Source organism: Hippocampus zosterae, chromosome 13 (assembly GCF_025434085.1).
Source record: "Hippocampus zosterae strain Florida chromosome 13, ASM2543408v3, whole genome shotgun sequence".
Lineage (NCBI taxonomy): Eukaryota > Metazoa > Chordata > Actinopteri > Syngnathiformes > Syngnathidae > Hippocampus > Hippocampus zosterae.
Window position 1 is genome coordinate 7,479,144 of NC_067463.1, and position 23,584 is coordinate 7,502,727.

Sequence of the window (23,584 nt, forward strand, 5' to 3'; positions counted from 1 at the left end):
TTTTTTTAAGACTAAATTCGATCCAAAGAAGCATTTACTGTTGCCCAGAAACAGAACAGAATCTATGTTAAACAAGGGTGTATGGGAGACATAATAATGTCCATGTTCACATGACATGCCGAGGTAGATGAAAGCGACACTAAACTCAAGATGATACCGTTATTTTATCAGTTAAAATTATTTATAAAAAAAAAAGATTAAAACGATGCAGCGACCTACTTAAGCATCTGCACCATTTTTTTCAGTCTTTCACAAGAGTGCTAATTCAGGTGATTAGGACAAATATTGGCCAGTTCAGCCACTTATAGAAAAACCATACAGGGTTATTAAATATTCAGCAACTACGAACTACATATTGTCGCTGTCCGACGGAATCATGACATCTCAAAATGCCGGCTTGCTTGAATTACCGAACACCGCAGAGTTTAAATTGGCATTATCTGTATTTTACTTTGCTGTAAGATAGCATTACACACCAACATGAACACAACCTGAAAATCATGTTCAGTAGCTAGTTTAATATGCTATAAACAATCACTAATTCATTACACCCAAAAATAAATAAATAAATAAAAATGATTACACTGTCATTGATTGAAATGTAAATTAGAGCACCAGCTTCTCCCGCGAGCACCTAGCGGCCAAATTACAACATTTTAATCAATGACAGCATAGTAAGCTTTTTCGGATAATAAACTTGAGCTACATTTTTCCGGGCAGCCAGGACAGAGACGTTTGTATCCAAAGTTTTGGTTCTGTTTCAAAATTGGAGGACATCTTGTTAGTGTGTCTCTTTGTCTATTTTGTGTGTGGGTGTGGGTGTGGGTATGGGTGTGGGTGTGTGTGTGCGTGCGTGTAAATGGATTTGTAGTGGGGGGGGGTATATATATATATATGATTAATGCTTAAATCCTACTCCCCCTGGACAGTTTATTAGGTACACTTTTATTCTTTTACTACTGAGCGCCAAAGCACTGAATCGTGCCTTCCCCAAGATAATCCGTGCTTGTTCTCTCGTTTTGCCTCTCTTTGCGCGCAGTTTCTCAGTCTGTTTCTCTCTGGGGTGAAGCTGGCAGTCAACCAGTGAGATCATTCACACTCTAAAGTACAGAACAGCTAAGATAGGGGGGAAAAAAGAGCATCACCGTCGGTGTGCGTCCGACTGAGCCCGTGTCTAAGCATTTCTTAACGGACACACAGCCTTTTCAAAGTCACTGCGTGTCACGAGGCTTGAACAGAATCTTGTTGGTCCATCAGAGGCGAGAAGTATGAAAAATGTGAGTTGCTAGGCAACGACGGGACACTTAGCGGCGGTATCCATAAATGTGAGAAATAAACTAAAAGGCAGGTGATTGATTTTCTTCTCCGAGGTAGTATAAATAAAAGAACGGTAATTCCCAAGCATGCATTTTGGATTGCAGTGTATGCTAAACGTAATAGGTCGGTTCAGGAAAGTACATCACAAACACACAGTTTCCCACCTTCACTCTGGTTCATTGTTCACGCCTTAGCAGATGTTTTTTAAAAAACATTTTTTTTTTTTTAACAAAATACGGTAATTTTGCATGACTCTTTAAACGACAGATATTTAAGCACAATCGGTGCAGAAACACATATAGACAGACAATATATTACCCACAGGCTCGTATTATCTCTGCACAATATGACTGTGGATTACTGGGACACCAACTTGTGAAACTCTTCTTTGTGTCTATTCTTCTATGTCTGAAGAAGCACATCGTCAGTCGCCTGGCGTGTGGGCGAGACTCCCTGTTCATCTCAGTCGCCTTTGACCTCGTCGCTCGGTGACCGCAGGCCTTAGTGTTGCTGTACTTGAATCTCCTTTTCACGCAGCTTCATCTCTCATTCGGGCCCTCACAGTCAATCATCTGCACTCGTTCAATATTCATGAGGCGGCCTCGTGAATTTGCTCAAATCCTCAGCGACACCTGTGAAAAGGATCTTAATTTGCATTCAAAGAGAATCCCTTCTTCAGATGATTATTCAGGCCTGTTCCAGCGAGGTGTCTCACTGTATTGGACGAGCTTGATCTGACAAGGGGACAGTGAACGAAGCGCTTGTTAGCAACGTATGAGAACTGGATGCTATTAAAAATCAATACGGCTTTAGATCTCATGGCAGAAATATTGAATCGTAAATTAAGGACTCTTGGAACTTAGGGTTTTGCACCACAATGTTTATTTTTTACATTCATTGTAATTGGGAACAATATGTAGCCATTCCGTGACTCGCGGCTAGCATGTTTCTCATTTGCCTCACTGTTTTGAGTTCAAATCTAGGCTCTGAACTTCCTATGTGGCAATGACAAGGTTTCCCCGTGCTTGGGTGTCCCCCCACCACCCCCTCCTGGTGCTTCAGCTTCCTCTCCCATGTCAAAGAATAACAACTATACAAAATCACTCATAAAATTTGCACCTGGAGGTGTACACACTTCAATAACATGGTGGCCCGCCTTCCTCATCTTCCATTGTCCATGGAAACACATTTCACCTTGAGGGTTTATGTCCAAGGTGATTGTGTGTGTGTGTGTGTGTGTGTGTGTGTGTGTGTGTGTGTGTGTGTGTGTGTGTGTGTGTGTGTGTGTGTGTGTGTGTGTGTGTGTGTGTGTGTGTGTGTGTGTGTGTGTGTGTGTGTGTGTGTGTGTGTGTGTAAATGTGGGAACACTAGGACCCAATAACTAATGTTCTTGCCGGCTATCACAAAAACACAAGAAATGAGTGTTGATGTGTAAGACAATGCAGTTTTAAAACATCACTGAACATCATAGCAATTCGTGTATATCATGCAAACATGGCCCCAAGGGGATGGCTATATGCTTGACGCTCCCAAGACTCCCGTTGCGAATGAGGTACGATTACCTTGAAGACGCACATACCAATACGTCCGGCGGTGTCAATCAAAAGTGACAGAAAAAGACTTTTGGTAACGGATCTGGTTGTAGTGTGCAGCTGTGCCTAATATTTTGCCCAGTCTATTTTAAAAATTGTTTGACAGGGCTCTGAACCAGAGTGTCAGCCGCACACGGCAGATGGGGGAAGACAGTTGAGATGGATAAAATGGTCTTTGTCTTACATGCACACACACGCACGCCAGTTACATTTGTCTCAAGCAATGCAGCCACAGAATCATGAATTCCAATCACCGATTGTTGCCATGTCAAAGTCTTCATACATAGATATGAATCATGTTCGCAACAAATAGCCGACATACGCGTTGATCTTATTGCTTTATGCAGATGGCTTCGGAGCCAATTGTGCAATTATTGGCAGATTCACTTGTCACTTCCTTCACTTTGGTGTCATTGGATTTCCAGTAGTCCTTTTTTAGAACGACAATAGAGAAGTCATCTGAGTCCGATGGCACATTATTTTTAGCCCAGAGCGCCCCAATTTCAAGAAATGTTAGCGTGACTCTTGTATAAGCGAGCCCTCCAAGGCTGGGCCATACTCGGAAGCTGATTTTCTGTTTTTTTGGAACCAATGAGGAAGAAGCTGAACATTTCGTCTCTCAGTACCAAAGTCTGGTAGTGAATGCAGATCACAATGGTCAATTTTGAGGTCACATTCGGTTCTTAATGTGTTTCTTACTGCAATGTTCAATGACAAAAAGGCATGTGTAACTTTTCTGGCTTTACTACTTTGAAATATATCTATGTCACTTTTTCGAGACAAAAAAACTCACCGAGACAGTGCATATTTTGCTGAAAATGTTTTTTTCAGACCTTTAAAAGTCAAGTCATGCAAATTAAACTACAAACTGAGTGCGCGCCTTTTCCAAAAGTTGGCCCCAGTTTATCAACTTGAATAACATAAAATCATTGAAAAAAAAAAGTATATCCCGATGTCACTTCGATATTCATAACGTACTTAATGAAATGTGTCGACAAGTTTTCAAAAGTTGTTTGTCTTTTGAATGTGTGTCAAGGGGCCCTATTTTCACAAACAGGGACACCTGACATTTTGGTGACAGAAAGTAGACAAGACATTAGACCCGGTGAAACCAAGTCTAAGTTGGTTAGATGTGGCAGGTGGCCACATGCAATTTTGGTGGATTTGGTCAAGGCACAGGAAGACTGACTCTGCTGAAATGTGGGGCGGGTGTCATCGTCTTCCTTCCGTTCATAAATATGACATCAGCATACATCAAATCCTCGGAATCATTTTAAAACTGGATTATTATGATTATTACTAGCATCTTTAATATATTTTTACCTAAGCCCTGAGCAACTGTGATGTCTTCAGCAATTGCTCAATCGGCTTCAAGTCAGATAATGAAGCTTGCTTGCTTCGATTTTTTTGTTCGAGTTTTGCTTGTAAGTCAACAATTTACAAATAAATAGTTCTGCCAACAAAGTTACAGCACTTTGCTCTACAAATATGATATAGTTGTCACGTGAAAATACAAAAAGTGTGAACTATAGTATTTCTCTCTCCTCAGGGAGGTGGCCCAGATCGACCAGTTCCTGCAGGAGACTGCAGCGCGCGAGGCCAACGCCAAAGTTCGCCTGCAGCAGTTCATCGAGGAGCTGCTGGACCGAGCCGACCGCGCCGAAAAGCAGCTGCAAATCATCAGCAGCTGCGGCACCACGCCCAACGGAAGCCTGGGACGCTGCAGTCTTCAAGGCAAGGGCAACGGATGCCAGGTAAGGAAAGATTAGCATGAGTAGCACGGTTGGGTCGCGGTTAACCGCTCTGACACGCAGGGTTCGAATCCCTATTGGAGTGTGTGTCAAGAGTTGTTTGTACCTTGCGATTGATTGACGACCAGTCCAGGATGTACTACAATTCTAGGCTAAAGTCATTTGTTTTACCACTTCTGTGCGGTATTATGAGATGCAAATGAGCTTTATGTTTTTCTTTGGATTTTTGTTTAACATATTTCTATTTTTCTATTTTACATAATTTGTACATGCCAACATTGATTTATTTTTTTCGTTAAGCACTTGCCCTATGAGATTTCGATCAAATTAATATATTTACCAGAATATTTTTTTGACAAAAATAACTTGTCACAAATAATAATCCCTGAAACATCAACGTTATTGCCCCAAATTTCTAATTCTACACATGCACGCAGTGTTGTACGTTTCTAAAATAAAAGAGTAATATTTTGAGAAAAGTTCAGAATTGTAGAATTCTGATGTACCTGAAAGAGACAAAATGTTCTCCTTGTTGATCTCATCCTACGTTGATAAAAACGTAACAGCCAAGCATGTCGCTTATTTTTATTATGTCGCATCATCCAGAATCTCGGGCTCGAGAGACGGAGAGAGAAGCCACCTGCTCTATTGCACAGATGGATGCGTTTCCATGGAAACCAGTTCTTGCTTCTCATTCAAGGTTTTGAGATGGTTTTCGATGTGATGCAACATGCTACAGATCTGCCATCCTCTAAACAGCTTGTCTAACTTGAGCCTCTTTCACACAGAGTCTCTGCGTGAATTGTCACATACAAGCAGTAATACAAGAAAAGATTTATCTGCCCGCGTAAAATAGTTGTCGGGCGGGGACAATTGCTTTGTGCAGGGTCAGATATTCCAGCATTCCAGGATTCACCACCTCGCTGCACAGTTAGCCATCAAGCTATGCCTACAAACCCGCTCCAAAATGCATTTACCCCCGAGTTGACATGTCGCATGCGACGCATGGAGCTAGATTATGCCGAGTTGGCTGCCTCAGCTGCAAATTGGCATGCCGCTAGTATCAATTAGCCGCTTGCGGGCTTGTGCACCGGCTGACCAGCGTTGGCTCCATCCAGTACTCCTCAGTCTCACCCCATCGGGGTTGGCTAGCCTGCAAGCTAATGAGCTAGCGAGCTCGAAACAACCACGGGAAGTGAGGTGGGGGTGTTGGATGAACCATCAAGTATGTTAGTACCTGGCTCCGTGGTTTCGGGTGTTGGGCCTTAGGCCTAAGGAGACACTTAGGGAAAAGTGAACTGTTTATTCAACACAAGAGCACACGTTTTTCAGCCTGCAGCAGCCGACTGCAAACATTTAAGCACGAACTGTGCCAACAAACGTAATTGATAGGTGAAGGTAGGACACACCCACACCTCATTTCTTAGACATGGTTGAGCATGGTATGACTAAGGTTCAGAGAAAAATGTCATTTGTTACAATTAGTTGTGATTTTCTAAGTATATTTATACATTTATGGTTGTAATCTTACAAGGAACAAAACTGAATTTTACAAGATTAAAAATGTAATTTTAACGAAAATTTAAATCTAGAACTATACAATAGGCACCCATCATGTAAGTCAGTGGTTTGCAAATTGTGGTACGCAGGCTCCCTCTGGCGGTATACAAAAGAATTAAATGTTCAATCCGCATACTATGTGCAACGTCTTGGAATTTTTCATTTGTTTTCATCCACTGCAGTGCATTTGTTCAGTACACTTCAGCTGTATTTCACTTTTCACTGCAATACATTTGCATTTAATCATCCAGATTTTTTTTCAGTACAATTTTCATTTCACCTAGCAGAGTATTTTTTTTCCAAGTAGTCCTTGATGTAAGAATTTCAAGAAACATTTGTGTTCCTTCACACGCTTAGATCAGCTTTTGTTCTTGGCTGATGTCATCTACATCACAAATTTACACGCCTTTATGCATACCTCGCGACCTTCTCGAGAGGGCTCTCATATATGTGCTGCGTTGCGGTTCAAAGATGATAAGCTGTGATGAATTAATTCCTCAGTCAAAAGTGATCATTCTGCGACCATTTCATTAAATGGTGCAGGTGGACCATTGGAGAGCTTGAAGCGTGACTTATTGTATGTGAGCCACCTAATTAAAGCTTTGACCTGCTCTGCTGTGGCTGCTAGCTGACCTGGAGTCAGCTTTCTTTATCCCGCACTGGGCGCGAGGCCATCGGCAGGGCTACGTTTAACATTTATAGAGGGATTTTTTTTTTTTTTCCTTTTAATGTTTGCACATTGTTGCAGTTGGCAGCAGTTCACATTCGCGTACTGTACAACGGATCCGAATCCAAAAGCTCCGGCAGCATGAAAACAGCTTCGGGGCAAGCCAGTGAAGGTCAGCTCGTGCTCACCCAGTAAAAATAGTCTTGCCAGATGAAGCCTTCTTAACGCCGCACTCATGCTCCTGTAGCACCATCTTCAGGTCAATTCTCATCAAAGGAATCAAGTTTGCAATTAAGTCACCGTCATGCAATTGCACATATTTGTTTGTAACACTGCTCAGCTCTAATAGAGGACATGAGCTATCACATGCAGCTTGTGATGTAAAACTGCAAATGAGGCTGCTGTTCATTATCATGCAGCGGTATGAATTTGTTTTGTTGTATTTAAAGCATCCTCGCCACTGGGGAAGCAATTAAAGACACAGCAGGAGCATTAAAGGTGTCTCCCGCCCACACACAGCCCGTCATGCATGAGCATAGGTCGCCGCAAAATACACTTTGCCATGTGACTAATACAACTTTTTTTTTCCTCAGACTTTTATGTTTTCTGAATAATTGACGTCTTGATGTTGGTCTGCAGAGAAACTCCAGCATCTCTGGAAGCACAAGAGGCATCTACCAAGCATCTGAAAGACGCTCCTCCCCGAGTACAGGGTAAGGTGCATCGCCTCTATGATAAATATGATGTGGGGGGGGGGGGGGGGGTGGGGGGGAACAAAAAAAACAACATCCAATTCTGGCTCAGGCAAAGAAGAAACCAGCCCAGTGCGTTTGAGGAAAAACAACCAATCAGAGAAAGAAGGTGGGACTTACGAGGTCTCAATCATTTGTCGCGTATTTGAGGGGCTGCAGTCAAACTCTCCCGGCCTAGTGCTTGACCTTGACCATAATTCATACTGGCGTGTTGCTGGAACACAAAATTTTGGCGAGGCCACAATGAATTTGATTCATGTAAAATTACAAATGAATTCTTGTGAAATCAAGCAACTTTATGAAGCAGATTCACGGCCCATCAAAAATGCAAATACACGACACATTACAATAATAAGTAATAACAATCATAAAGGGGTGGCACGGTAGTCGTCCAGCTCCAGCCTCCCTGTGTGGAGTTTGCATGTTCTCCCCGTGCCTGCGTGGGTTTTCTCTGGGTACTTTGGTTTCCTCCCACATTGCAAAAAAAAAAAACATGCATGGCAGGCGAATGGAATATTCGAAATTGTCCCTCTGTGTGAGAGTGAGCGCCAATGGTTGTTCATCTATGTGTGCCCTTTTAATTAAATAGTAGTAAAAGTATAACATCAATAAAGAAGCTTGAGCTCAGTGTCTGCTTTTCGCCTGGAGCAAACGTCACATCGGATGGAGAGCACGTCACTTTCGGCGAGCGCAACTCAAGCTGTGATTTACGGAGACAGACTATGCTTGATCTGTCTCACTAACACCTGTCTTCTTCTGCTAGCTGAGCGCGACCGTACATATCTTGGGAAAGTACTGCGTTATTTCACACATTGACATCCAGTCACTGCGTGAGGTCCGACTTCATCGCCAGTTGGGATGCAAATGTTCCCTTTTGGGACGTCACACGCGGAGTTAGTCACGGCGACACACGGTCGGTCCGACAGCCTTCTGTCTCAGTGATGAGCTCCTCGTTTTGGACTAACTGTGCAACTGTTCTGTGACCTCAGCAGCTATTTATACAACCAACATAAGCCCGTCTTGCGTCAGTTTAACACCGCAAGTGATTGCTTTTTTTAAAATGTAATTTTTTTTTTCTTCCAATTGCTCTGGTCAACAGCAAATTTTAGTCAGATTTGGCTTTTGTGTCCATAAATGTACTTTGGATGCAGATATCAAAAATGTACCTGTACATCAGGTTTGGGAGATATTTACATTTTTAAGTTTGACCTATAAAAATGTGCGCAATTTGGATTTTTCCATCCATCCGTCCATTCATTTTCCGATCCGCTTTATCCTCACAAGAGTCGCGAGAGGTGCTGGAGCCTATCCCAGCTGTCTTCGGGCAGTCGGCGGGGTACGCCCTGAACCGGTTGGCAGCCAATCGCAGGGCACAGAGAGACGAACAACCATTTGCGCTCACAATCACATCTAGAGTGTTCAATCAGCCTGCCATGCCTGTTTTTGAAATGTGGGAGGAAACCGGAGTACCCGGAGAAAACCCACAGAGGCGCGGGGAGAACATGCAAACTCCACACAGGAAGGCCAGAGCTGGAATTGAACCCCGTACCTCGGCACTGTGAGGTTGACGCGCTGACCACTTGTCCCCCGGGCCGCCCTTGGATTTGACCTCGCATTGTAATTGCTGAACCTAACTCTTCATTCATAAATATTACTGGATATCTTACTATATATTACAGATGATCCCATTTGAGCTCTTTTGCCAACTTAAACGGCAGCATCAATGAAAGCCTCTCGGGAGAATTCAAGGGTGGAGACACACTACATATTGACGAGCAGTTCCCTACGCAGTATTAAAGATCTCAGGATATGTGGCGGATTCTCACAGTATATTCTTGTCATTTGTCATTTTAGCGCATCGGGTCGCATCAAGTCGGTCTCACAAGGTTCCGGCGGATACGACAGCGACGGCGTGGAGATGCACCCCATGGAGGAGTGCCCCGAGGCTCAGTACTACCACATGCAGTGCCGCCTGAATGAGGTGGCTTACGAGCGCTCCCCCGGATGCGGCGGAGGAGGGAGGAACTGGGGTCTCCGCAAACAGGCCATCCAGAACTGGCAGCGGCGGCCTTACAGGAACAGCACCGAGGGCGAGGAAGGAGACTTGTCCGACGTGGGCTCTCGGACAACTGAATCCGAAGTGGACATGTGGGAGCAGGAGAGGAGGGCAGTGGCGGAAGTGCAGCAGTCGTGCTCCCCCTATCCTTACCACGGTAGGGCTGGATATCGAGCGAACACAGGTAACATTATAGGTGGCAAAAACTCATTTTATCATCCATCAATCATTTCATGTCAGCATTCACAGCTCTCAAGGCGAATCTCGGGTTTCGGCATTTCTGTGTGGGGGGTTGCATGTTCTCCCAACGCTTGCATGTTATTCATTCATTCATTCATTCATCTTCCGAGCCGCTCGATCCTCACTAGGGTCGCGGGGGGTGCTGGAGCCTATCCCAACTGTCTTCGGGCAGTAGGCGGGGGACACCCTGAATCGGTTGCCAGCCAATCGCAGGGCACACAGAGACGAACAACCATTCGCACTCACACTCACACCTAGGGACAATTTAGAGTGTTCAATCAGCCTGCCACGCATGTTTTTTGGAATGTGGGAGGAAACCGGAGCACCCGGAGAAAACCCACGCAAGCCCGGGGAGAACATGCAAACTCCACACAGGGAGGCCGGAGCTGGAATCGAACCCGGTACCTCTGCACTGTGAAGCCGACGTGCTAACCACTGGACTACCGGGCCGCCCCGCTTATTTATGTATTTATTTTTCTGGTTAGTCATGCTTCCTCCACTATTCCCAGAATATCCAAAGCGTGTTAGCTTCATATAAAATTCTGAAATGTTCATAAGTGTGAGCTTTAACCCCCTCTGCAAATTCCTCAAAATTTTTTTACAACTTCCTGTTTCAAGGGCAAATTAAATATTATCCTATTTGAAGACACAGTGACACCTAGCGATTTATTTCCAGCATAACACATCTCAACTGAGTGGAATAGTCAGTCAGGTTGGGTTGAGTTTCAATGCCATATCATGACTCAAAATGCTGGAGGGAAAAGGAGCTCTACGACAGCATTTCATACTCGACATTTTACTCACATTCCCTTCTGTGAGCTGTCTTTATCATATTTTATCTACATTCGAATATGCACGTTTCTTTCCATAGCATATCACATACAGGTTTTTTTTTCTTTTTTTAGTTCATTTGGCAGTTGTAAGTGTAGGTGGTGTGTGTATGTGAGGAGAGTGTCAGTGGCGGTTCACGGGCCTGATTGTTTGGAGCAGACGGCCTTGGACGCCAAAGATGAAGATGAGTCACATCCGAGCGATCTCCCGTCAACACCGGTGCTCTTCACGAGCTGCACACACGTAAAGCTGTTCGAATGGCACTCCAAATGAATACCTTCACACCTATAGACATCGACATCGTTACAAATGCGGTTCAATCTGGTGCAGGCAACACACGTGACTCAAATAGAACATGTCAACTGTATGATTATGGGCCTCGGCTTAAAAAAAAAAAGGTGAGGTATGTCAGTAAAGTTTTGGCATCACAATTGGCATCACAAAAGATATTTGAAACCCAAACTATTCCCTTTTCAGTGTATGAGCGTCGTTTGCATCAGTCAATGCGCAATACAGGCGAGACTTGTGCTTGCTTCAAGTTGAGAGCCTGTACGTCCCCATCTCTCACCGCCGGTCCTTCATGCCACCATACATGTTTGTAACGAGATTAAGCATTACGCTTCATACGAACTCTCACCGGTTCTTGCAGGGAAAATAACTGCTGTTGTTCGTGAGATTGGTGTTGTAGTGGCGACAACAGTTGAAATCTTTTATGCCCAATAATGTCTCTGAACAAACTTTGAAGCTAATCACGGTGTATCAAAATCTCTGTCGTTGAATTTGATCATGAAAGTTGCCCTTCTTATCATTTCCTCCACTGTTTATCTATCCGAAGGGCGATGTGAAGGCGTTTACAGCAAACCATGTCGCCACGAGAAGAGCCCTTCTAAATCCAATGAGGTGATCAGTCCGGAGATCCTGAAGATGCGCGCCGGTTTGTTTTGCATCTTCACCTACTTGGATACCAAAACGTTGCTGAGAGCTGCGGAGGTCTGCCGAGACTGGAAGTTCGTGGCCCGCCACCCGGCCGTATGGACGCGAGTCTTGCTGGAGAACGCACGCATTTCCTCCAAGGTGAAGAGCATTTGGTTGTCAATTTAACCCTTGAGAGTCCCTAGAAGGGCTTCCTGAACCCTTCAGCTGTAAGCGGCGTTCCACTAAGCGCAGTGTGAAAAGGGGCTTAAAAGTCGCGTTTTAAATGGGGAAAGGTTGCACCACTTGGTGGACAAGTGACCACATTGAAAGGCAGGAGTCCATATTGAAATGTTAATATCAAGGAGGCCACAACACCAATGCATGGAAATTGTTTTGTCTTTCTCTGTTTGTTAGTTGCTGGGAACGTTGTCGCAGTGGTGCACTCAGACGCACTCGCTCATCCTGCAGAACCTCAAACCGCGACAGCGCGGCAAGAAGGAAACCAAAGAGGAGTACCTGAAAAGCACACGGTGAGCCGCAGCGATGGAACAGGGTAGAATTTCAAACCTTGAACATTTTGGCAAAGTTTCTTGGACAGCTTCTCTTGCTTGTTTTCATATTCGACACACGGCAGGAACATTTAAGATCCAGATTTTTCCTGAAGGAATACAAATTGTGAGCGTCCGCTAACCTGATGTCTCCATGTCAGTGGGTGTCTGGAGGAGGGTCTGGAGGCGCTGCTGAAAGCCACGGGAAGTAACCTGCTCATTCTCAAGATCTCGCATTGTCCTAACCTGCTAACCGACCGCTCCCTCTGGCTGGCCAGCTGCTACTGCCGAGCTCTGCAAGCCGTCACCTACAGGTACGCCTTCGCGTCACCTTTTTTTTTTTGACTGGCCCCTCTTAGAAGGGGAAAAAAGAGCAAAAAAAACCCCCACACAAAATAGCAAGGTATAACATCAATTGATGAAGTTATGATTGCGTTACTGTCCATGTTTTATATTATGTGTTCTGTCGTTTGTTTTTTTGTTTGTTTTAAGTCTTTGCGAGGGAGGGATCCTGTTTCATGCTGCACGGTTTGGACCATCGATCCTTCAAACCTTGTAAAATGTGTATCGCTGTGTGTTTCAGGAGTGCCACAGACCCAGTTGGCCAGGAGGTCATCTGGGCCCTCGGAGCCGGCTGTAGAGACATTATCTCCCTGCAGGTGGCACCACTACACCCATGGTATTGATAGCACTGAAGAACATGGGGGACACTAACAAGGTTACAAGATTACGGAATGACCCGAAGTGACATTGTTGTGATTATCGCCACTTTCAGCCAACAGCCGGCTCGTTTTAGCAACAGATGCCTGCAGACCATCGGCAGATGCTGGCCACATCTCCGTGCGCTCGGCGTCGGGGGAGCAGGATGTGGAATTCAGGGCCTGGCCTCACTGGGTAAGCGTTACTGTCGCTGTTTCAGCTACTGCACAGGTGTCGGACACAAGGCCACAACATTTGATGTTAAATGTAGTGATTCCATCATGAAAAACAAAAGTGGCAAAAATACTCACATGCTGTGCTTCAGTCGAAATACAGATCTGGGTGAACTGATTTGACTCTTATACTTTTCAATTACATTCAGAACGGTACACCTTCTTTTGATACCTTGAAAGGTTCTCTGCACACAAATTTGTTTCACTCTTTTACTAACTTACATAATGCTCGTATTGAGAACAAATAAGTCACGTGACATTAAAGCAGTGGTTCTTAACCTGGGTTCGACGGAGCCTCTGCCATGGAGGTTAAGACACACCCGACTCAACATGTCATTTCGTTGTGATACGCCCACTTGGCCATCACTGGCTGCAGATGATCACATGACATTGCTTGTCCAATCAGTGCTGCGGGAAATTTAATTCACTCCTTAGTCAACGTGTTACTGTCGTGTTAGTGCATCATGCACGGTTCAGTTTGTGCACAATTAAACAAAAAAACGTATACTTATGTCTTGAAGTTTTATTTACTTTTTTTCTGGTTTTAATAAATGTGTTTGGGTGAATATACATTTGAAATGTTTGGGTTCAGTACCTCTAACAAGGTTAAAATGTTTGAATAAGATAATATGCATAGGTATATTTTTTTGCTAAAACGATCCCTCTCCGGCTGTACGTTATGCTTGCTATGATATGCTCATTCATATTCACTATTAATTATTTCTTATCACGTCTTGAATAAAACTAACCAATTAGACACAGTCGAGAAGAAGGCCTGACCGAGGTAATAAAAGCTCAAATGAACAAGTCATGCTAGCAACGTAGCTTCCTCGGCGTGCATGCACGTTAGTGAGCTGGGGACGTGGGCGGGTGACATGATGGTTCAATTCTTGCTCGCAGCTTCAAGATTATAAACTCTACCTTGACCTTGTCGGTTGTTGTTGTTTTTAAACAAGAGCTGGCTAGTATTGGCTCAACTTTAATGCTATGCTAACACAGTGACAGTGAGTGTTAACAATAAATGATGAATTAGCTTACAAGTAACTGAAAAAGATGCTGCTCTCCATGCCCCCCTTCATAGGTCAAGATCTTAACCGCAGTTGACTTGACCTATTTTTTGATGTGACCTAACTGGAGTATATCATATTCTAGAGGACAATGCCACCCCTCAATTGAAAGGATAAGAAACACCGATCTAGGAAAGGGAAGCCGTCCAAGAAGACAGAAGCTGATGTGCAAATTCATGTCACATTTATTTCTGCCCTTTTTTTTCCATGGTCTAATCATGCCCGAGGTTAAAAAAAAGTAACAAACCAATTTTGACAACGCAAAAAGTAAAGAGTACAGATATTTGTTTTCAAATGTCAGTTGTAACTTGCTGTGTAATTTAAGCACTCTCACAAGCAATGAGGAATGCCGTTATTAGTCATGTTCTAGCATCGTAATTCACATGGCTCCGACAGTTACAGCTACACTTATCTACAATCTCTCATTTCCAGGAAAGACAATTACGAATTCTCGTGGTTTCACCATTAGTAGAACTAGCCCCCTGAGGGCGCCCACAACTACAGTTTGGCCCGTGATGAAAACAAATTTGACGCCCCTGAGGCACATTATAGGACCACACTTAATCGTTCCAATATAGATCATCACGACGTGCAAATTGATCATGCCTGTACAAATTGATGTTCCCCTCTTTTGATAGCAAGGAACTGTATGCGCCTTCAAGTGCTGGAGTTGGACCATGTGAGTGAAATCAACCAGGAGGTGGCAGCAGAGGTCTGTAGAGAAGGTTTAAAGGGCCTGGAGATGCTGGTGCTCACCTCCACGCCAGTCACCCCCAAAGCTCTGCTCCACTTCAACAGTGAGTCGGAAAGCAACTGTGTTAGCTTCCATTCATCTATTTTCTGCAGCGCTTGTCCTCCTCACCGGCGTGAGTCAGCGGCAGCATATCCCACATGGTCGGCCGGGTGCGATACTGTATTGGACAACGTTTATAGGACCATTCACAAGTGGGTAGAGGGCAAGGGTAGCAAAGACTCGGATTGGTCAATCTTCCATTTCTTTCTATTTTCGTCATCAAATTGAATCACATCGCAATTATTTTTATTGAGGACTACAAACAAATGCAGTTCCATTGTATATTTGTCATTTGATGGCTAAATGTGAGCGCTATGAATCAGCCTTGAAATTCCAGCTTCACACCAGCAGAGCGGAGAGTGCAACATACAAGAATAACATCCATCCATCTATCCCCCCATTATCCGAACTGCTTATTCTCACGAGGGTTACGGAAGAATAACATCAAAGTATCATGTACACGTTTGCCGCAGCAAGCAATGAAGAGTGAGCGCACAACTCAACTCGGCTGTATTTATAGAGCACTTTTAAAACCACCCCCACTGCATACACAAGTGCTGTGCATGGAGCAAAAAGAAGAGCATCCAACAACAAACGAGAAAACACTCATTCATCACGAAGACGGTAGAAAGCAGAAAAACAGTCAAATTAAAAATCAAGTCTTAGCAGGAGCTTTGTCGATTGCCGATTGTACAAATACTAAATATGCCAAAGTGAATGGCTAAGTGTGCTTGCAATGTGCTTTCTAAAAATCTCCCTTTTTTTTTCTTCGTGTCTGTTCTCAGTTATCCAAGTCGTGGTAATATGCAAAAGTTGAATTGAGATAACCAGAGTTTTTTTTTTTCCCGTTGTTGACTTTGTGGCCTTTTTTTATCTTATGCAAATATTTTCTTAGCAAATATGACTTAGGTTATTGGCGTAACACCATGTTATTGGCGTAATGAGTTTCTTGACATAGAAGTGAATGTGAGCTGCAGCAAGAGTAACCATTAGCATATTATGCAGCAAAACCACTCGACTGGAACGTTCCAACTGTTAGTTGGAATTATCAACTAATAGTCATGATCGGTTTTCATTCATTCCATTGCCCGCAGGTGTGTGCCGCAACCTGAAGTCCATCGTGGTGCAGATTGGTATCGAAGACTACTTTGAGGACCCCAACAGCCCCGAAGCCAGGAAACTGTTTGATGAGATGGTGAACAAGCTCCAGGTAACAATCAACGGAATTACTTGCGGGATTTGGAATGTGCTGGAAAAAGCTGCACCTGTCTCGTGAGGGCGGGGGGGGGGGGGGGGGGGGGGGACTACCTTCTGATTGTACTTGACGATGTTCTTCTGGCTTTAAGTTGAATCATGGGCATGTTAGCCCGATCAAAGGAGACATGGGGATGCTTTTTAAAACAGTATGTAGGTGTCTTAATAATGCGATAAGATCTTTGAAATCCTGCTAGCGGTCAAAATAAGTTGCATCTATATTTACTCCCCGACTCCACGTTGTCCAGAGTGCAATGTGCTCGCCTGTAGTCATCTTAGTGCGCTGGCTGCTAACTTGCTCGACAAATCAACAAGCGAATTCAATTCCTCCTCATGCTGCGCTCCAGAAATCTTTTTTTTTCTTCTTTTTTTTTAGGAATCAATACTCATTTCTTTTCTCCCTCGCAGGCACTGAAAAAAAGACCCGGCTTCTCCAAAATCCTCCACGTGAAAGCGGACAGTCTGTGCTAACATCATTTCATGCCGATTGTGTTGAGAGACGCCGCCACCGCCCACTATGGCGGCGCCATTCAAGTAAAAAAAAGAAAAAGAAAAAAGACGCTGCTCTGTGCGCGCGCGTGTGTGTAAAAGAGTAAGTGAACACATCCCGGCTGCAACGGGTGTAACACTGGGCCACCTTGATGAACATGTACTAAGGCTCAATGTGCACATTGACGCATGAGGAGACACTTGTTGTTTGTTGCAAGAGGGGGGGGGGGCGTCATCTGCTGCGCTGCTCTGATGGTTGTGACTTGATGTGGTCTCATGGCGGGATCCGGATGACATTTATTTCAAATGGAGAAAAAAAAAAGCACTGATTCATTCTTTTATGGATCACGTTGCTTGTTGAAGTGGGATCTCATTGTCAAAATACTCACAACTGACGTGGACCCGAGGGGGGAATATTTCATGTCCTTCTAGTTTGGCCGGCTCCTACCGCAAGTGTCGTCACGGTGTTAATTCATTCTTCCGGGTGGAGCCTTCTGATGGATTTTTTTTTTAGTCATCACAATCGGATGGCAGGATTCCTAACGACACAGAGCGCCGTAAGTTTGATATTGATGGCCCCGAACGGTTTTTCAAACCAACACGACACTCCTACTGCATTAACGTAGCTTTGTGATGGACTACGACGCGTGCCAAAGTGTGTACGAATTCGGGTTACGTCGCCAAAATAGTCTTAAATTGTGGAAGCCCCTTGTGCAATGGCCGAAGAGATTGTGTGAATGCTGAGAGATGCCAAAGAAATGGGGAAGTCAATGTAGGTTAATGCATTACAGGATACCGTCGCCATTCCGATGATGGAAGGGCATTTCGTTACATTTTCTTGATCAAAATTAATGATCAATTGAAGAGAAACTTTGCAATTAAAGAAAAACACCTTTTCTCATATTTGTTAAAGCACATGACTGAAATATTTTTGGGAGGGTACGGGGGGGGGGGGGGTGTTAAATCTTTGGCTTCGTCTTGTACATCCATGGATATTTTCTTTTCAACACAGCGCCCAAAGAAAATCAACCAATCAGAGACAATGTGTGAGTTCTGAATCATTTGCTGTGCACTCGCAAACAAAACATCCGATTATTGGCAGGTAGCCTTGCTCCCAGAGTCAGCTAATGACAGCACGCAGAATAAGAAAACTGATAGCTGGATATGATCGTTAAAAAAAAAAATCGGAATGTTTGAATAAGTGAGTGTTTGTCAGCATTGCCACAAAAAGCACCTTTCTAATCGTACTTATTTTACTTTTCACTGGTGCCCAGTTCTCCACTGCACAAAAGTGTGTGTGTGTGTGTGTGTCTCTCTCTCTCTCTCTCTCTCTCTCTCTCTCTCTCTCTCTCTCTCTCTCTCTCTCTCTCTCTCTCTCTCTCTCTCTCTCTCTCTCTCTCTCTCTCTCTCTCAATGTATGTTAACTCATTCACTCCCAGAGACGTTCTTAAACGTCTTTTCAGACTTGGTGCAGAATTGGCTAGTCCTGAATGAGTTAAAATGTGTGTGTACTGCTGATATGTCTACACTGCTCTGTACACACACACACACACACACACACACACACACACACACACACGTAGCGCCCTGTATTGACGAGCAGCTTCTGGATGTTCTGATAAATCTGGCTAAGTGCAATAATGCCCTGCTGCCTGTATGTAAAAAAGTTTAAATTTGAGCCCTTTCCAGATTCATTTCTTCACTTCACATAAACATCACAACAAGTACAGTCCATTTTTTGTTTGTTTGTTTGCTTTTGTTTTCTGGAAAAATTTGATTAAATGACTTTGGCCAATATTCTCGGACGGTGGCGATACGGAAGCCTGGTCGTACCTGCTTCTGCCATTGGAAAAGCTCCAACAGCAAGTACCGGTAGAGTTGTGGTGAGCCGAGTGGGTACCATGCAATGGAAAAGTGGCAAGAGAATGCGATTGAGCTTGTAGGCTCGCAATACTTAAATCCATCGATGGTGCAAATAAAAGGGATGGCTCCGGATTTAGAATCGGGTAACTGTGGACATGACTCTCTTTGTGAGATCACATTGTTTCTAGGATATGAAGGTTAAATGAAGAAGTACATTGTAACGGCATTTGTGGAGGTGACGAAAAATCAAACTCTTGTGCTGCTAAGCCGTCACATTCCATGGATTTGCTCAACGTGCAATATGACATGAGAGAAGCTTGCCTCGGAACAAAAGCTTCTGACAGCAACTCACATTCGCTTTTAGGCACAGGAAACGTGTAATCGCAGGTGGCACATTTAGCTCATGGAACTTTTGTTTTCGCGCTCGCACGCCCGCTTTGTTACACACAGAGGGGAGCTCATCATCAAATCATGCCCTGTTCCTTACCAGCGTTTTACAGGCCAACATTTTGAAGTAATCTTCAAACTTTCACGGATGTTTTTTTTTTTTTGCCTACCCCCCAGCTGAGTTCAATGTTAAGTGGATCTTCCATCCATCCATCCATCATCTACCGCTTATCCGGGGCCGGGTCGCGGGGGCAACAGCTTTAGCAGGGAAGCCCAGACTTCCCTCTCCCTAGCTACTTCTTCCAGCTCTCCCCGGGGGATCCCGAGGCGTTCCCAGGCCAGCTGGGTGACATAGTCTCTCCAGCGTGTCCTGGGTCTTCCTCGGGGTCTCCTCCCGGTGGGACATGCCCGGAACACCTCAACAGGGAGGCGCTCAGGAGGCATCCGAATCAGATGCCCAAGCCACCTCATCTGGCTCCTCTCAATGTGGAGGAGAAGCGGCTCGACTCTGAGCCCCTCCCGGATGACTGATCTTCTCACCTTATCTCTAAGGGAGAGCCCGGACACCCTGCGGAGAAAACTCATTTCGGCCGCTTGTATCCGGGATCTCGTTCTTTCGGTCACGACCCATAGCTCGTGACCATAGGCGAGGGTTGGGACGTAGATCGACCGGTAAATTGAGAGCTTCGCCCTTTGGCTCAGCTCCTTCTTCACCACGACAGACCGATACAACGTCCGCATCACAGCAGACGCTGCACCGATCCGCCTGTCGATCTCCCGCTCCCTCCTACCCCCACTCGTGAACAAGACCCCAAGATACTTGAACTCCTCCACTTGGGGTAAGATCTCCTCCCCGACCCGGAGGGGGCACTCCACCCTTTTCCGACTGAGGACCATGGTTTCAGATTTGGAGGTGCTGATTTTCATCCCAACCGCTTCACACTCGGCTGCGAAACGCTCCAGTGAGAGTTGGAGAGCCCCGTTTGAAGGAGCCAACAGCACCACATCATCTGCAAAAAGCAGGGATGTAATACTGAGGCCCCCAAAACGGACCCCCTCAACGCTTCGGCTGCGCCTAGAGATTCTGTCCATAAAGGTTATGAACAGAATCGGCGACAAATGGCAGCCTTGGCAGAGTCCTACCCCCACTGGAAACGATTCCGACTTACTACCGACAATGCGAACAAAACTCTGACATCGGGGGTATAGTGACCGAACAGCCCGTATCAGGGGGTTCGGTACCCCATACCCTCGAAGCACCCCCCACAGAACTCCCCGAGGAACACGGTCAAACGCCTTCTCCAAGTCCACAAAACACATGTAGACTGGTTGGGCGAATTCCCACATACCCTCAAGGACACTGCTAAGGGTGTAGAGCTGGTCCACTGTTCCACGGCCGGGACGAAAACCACACTGCTCCTCCTCAATCTGAGGCTCGACTTCCTGACGGACCCTCCTCTCCAGCACCCCTGAATAGACCTTACCAGGGAGGCTGAGGAGTGTGATCCCTCTGTAGTTGGAACACACCCTCCGGTCCCCCTTTTTAAAAAGAGGGACTACCACCCCGGTCTGCCAATCCAGAGGCACTCTCCCTGTTGACCACGCGATGTTGCAGAGGCGTGTCAACCAGGACAGCCCCACAACATCCAGAGCCTTGAGGAACTCCGGGCGGATCTCATCCACCCCTGGGGCCTTGCCACCGAGGAGCTTTTTAACCACATCGGTGACTTCAACCACAGAGATAGGAGAGCCCACCTCAGAGTCCCCAGGCTCTGCTTCCTCCAAGGAAGGCGTGTTGGTGGAGTTGAGGAGGTCTTCGAAGTACTCTGCCCACCGGTTCACAACGTCCCGAGTCGAAGTCAGCAGCGCCCCATCCCCACTGTACACAGTGTTAGTGGTGCACTGCTTCCCCCTCCTGAGACGTCGGATGGTGGACCAGAATTTCCTCGAAGCCGTCCGGAAGTCGGCTTCCATGGCCTCACCGAACTCTTCCCACGCTCGGGTTTTTGCCTCGGCGACCACCGAAGCCGCGGTCCGCTTGGCCAGTCGATACCCGTCAGCTGCCTCTGGGGTCCCACAGGCCATAAAGGCTCGATAGGACTCCTTCCTCAGCTTGACGGCATCCCTTACTGCTGGTGTCCACCAGCGAGTAGGAGGGTTGCCGCCACGACAGGCCCGTTCCCCCACCCGCAGGCAGAGGGATGCAACCCTCTCGTCCACCGGTGTGAACCCCAATGTACAGGCACTGAGCCGGGGGGCATTGAGCATGCCCACACCTGCTCTGCGCCTCTCACAGTGAGCAACTCCAGAGTGAAAGAGAGTCCAACCCCTCTCGAGAGGACTGGTACCAGAACCTAGGCTGTGTGTGGAGGCAAGTCCGAGTATATCCAGTCGGAACTTCTCTGCCTCACACACCAGCTCGGGCTCCTTCCCTGCCAGAGAGGTGACATTCCATGTCCCAAGAGCTAGCTTCTGCAGCCGAGGATCGGACCGCCAGGGTCCCCGCCTTTGGCTGCCGCCCAGCTCACATTGCACCCGACCCCTTTGACCCCTCCCCACGGGTGGTTGCCCCCCAGTATTATTTATCAGTGTTACACGGGGAAGGTGGTTCAAGGTCCAAAGGTGTAATCCAGGGGTGGGCAATTATTTTCCCGGGGGGGCCAAATGAAAAACAGATAATATTGTGGAGGGCCAGGCCAAAAGTTAGAAATAGAAAATAAAGAAGATAGCACAATGTCTTTGTATGCCAGTAATAATGGAACATTCTCCTCCACCATCACACTCAGCACCGGTTCTCCTCAAGGATGTGTACTGAGCCCCCTGTTGTTCACGCTCTACACATTTGACTGCTCTGCGACTCTTATTAGCGGTCCAGTTTGCTGAAAGTTTTTAACATGATAATAATCAAACCATTCTAGTAAATGTTCATTTACTCAAGCCACAAGCAATTCACTCTGAGCATGGAAATTGCCAGAATCGGACTGAGTAAGAATCCCTTTCTTGTTTTTCAAAGTCTCGTAGATTTGAGTCTTTCCGATTTCAGGCGTCTCCTGAATGTTTCGTATTTTGTTACCCGCTTCGTTTAATCAGATACTCTCTCCCTCTTTCTTTGTCTCCCCCTCCCTCCCTGTGCTCTGCAACTTGAAGTAACTGCGCCACCTGGTGTTGAAATACCTGTCATTACAAGTCCAACCGAAATGAATGCAATCAAACCTTAATTGTGCACCAATCTTCGGCGACCCAGGTTAAAAAGATCAACGGGCCGATTTCGGCCCGCGGGCCGTAGTTTGCCCACCTCTGGTGTAATCAATACATGTAACCCGTTACACTTCCTCACAAATTTCAGCCAATATATATGCTGTATATATCCAGTGTTTCATTCTCGGTTAAAGCTGTACAATCGACGATGTAACATGATAGACTTGCATTTACATTTTCGACAATCCCTTTGCTGTCGGCTACTCTGTACATAATGTTGATGACAAGAAAAGAGAAAAATCCGATTATAAAATAATAATGAAGAGCCGCAAAATCTGATCACGGTGGAAGACTCCGGATGTTTACATTTTGCGAGCCTTCTCAAGTTGAGGGAAAGCGGTTGGAGAACTATATGACGTATCTGAGTCGTGTTTTGAATTGTGTCTTAAGATACTTTATATTAAATGTGCACCATGGACATATATAAAGAATTATTTAAAGAAGATAAAGGTGACAATGCCACTATTTATTTCTCTATATGTATATATATAAAAGAGAAAAAAATGTATAATGTTGGCATGTTTGTGTTGACGCATCATTCAGTTGCCTTTTCAATGTTCTGCTACTGTGGCGAGAAACGTGACGTTCAACAGCTTCGGTTGCCTGCCGTTTGATAACATTTCTCTTGAGTTGACTCTTGTCTGTTGTTGCACTAGTAAAAGAAAAAATATACAAATAAATATAGAGACATATAGTATATACATACAAATATATTACAGATGTTTATTGAAGAGTATTGGGGTTTTTTTTCGAAATGTTGGGTTGTTTCTAAGTATTTGACTCAATAAGATGCACTTTTGTTTGAATGATCATCAAGCCCGGTGAGAAGCGAATCATCGTCCGAGTTAGCATCTTGCGTCAATTGCCTTTTCAGATCGTGACCCAATGATAAAACACGTTGGTTGGGGAGTTTTGCATCACGTAAGAGGAATACACGAGCGTGTGAGTCCTGCTGAAGATGCTCTGCGAGAAGCAGACGACAGGTGCCAAATGAACCCCTGAATTCTGCCTTTGCAGGTGTCAAGTCATTTTTTTGTTTTGTTTTGTTTATTTAACCTATGAAGCAAATGTCACCGTCGTGCATCGACAGTCTCTTCAAATTGTACACACTGTACATACTTGTACCTCACGTATGAACGATTCTACTCTATCCGTTCATCAGAATCGTATTTTGCATATTACCTCAACACTTATCCCGGTGATTAAGTGTGACAGGTTTTTTTTCTTGTGTGAATGTTGCAAATGCGAACGGCCTCCAGGAACTTCACTTGTGACGGCAAAATACAAAAGAAAAATGGTGTTTAAGGTCAAA

The 23,584-nt window shown here is 45.2% G+C and overlaps 1 protein-coding gene across 1 annotated transcript in view; it reads left to right on the plus strand.

Moving 5' to 3' along the window:
• fbxo41 (F-box protein 41) overlaps positions 1–18,709 on the plus strand; it is a 33,792-nt gene extending 15,083 nt beyond the window's left edge. Inside the window, exons 4-14 of the mRNA XM_052084710.1 lie at positions 4,459–4,663; positions 7,527–7,600; positions 9,494–9,879; positions 11,602–11,840; positions 12,096–12,211; positions 12,391–12,543; positions 12,813–12,908; positions 13,005–13,123; positions 14,867–15,025; positions 16,116–16,231; positions 16,684–18,709. Of these exons, the coding sequence (XP_051940670.1) occupies positions 4,459–4,663; positions 7,527–7,600; positions 9,494–9,879; positions 11,602–11,840; positions 12,096–12,211; positions 12,391–12,543; positions 12,813–12,908; positions 13,005–13,123; positions 14,867–15,025; positions 16,116–16,231; positions 16,684–16,746 (1,726 nt within the window). The 3' untranslated portion in view covers positions 16,747–18,709. The remainder of the gene's footprint in view (positions 1–4,458; positions 4,664–7,526; positions 7,601–9,493; positions 9,880–11,601; positions 11,841–12,095; positions 12,212–12,390; positions 12,544–12,812; positions 12,909–13,004; positions 13,124–14,866; positions 15,026–16,115; positions 16,232–16,683) is intronic.
• The last annotated feature ends 4,875 nt before the right edge of the window (positions 18,710–23,584 follow it).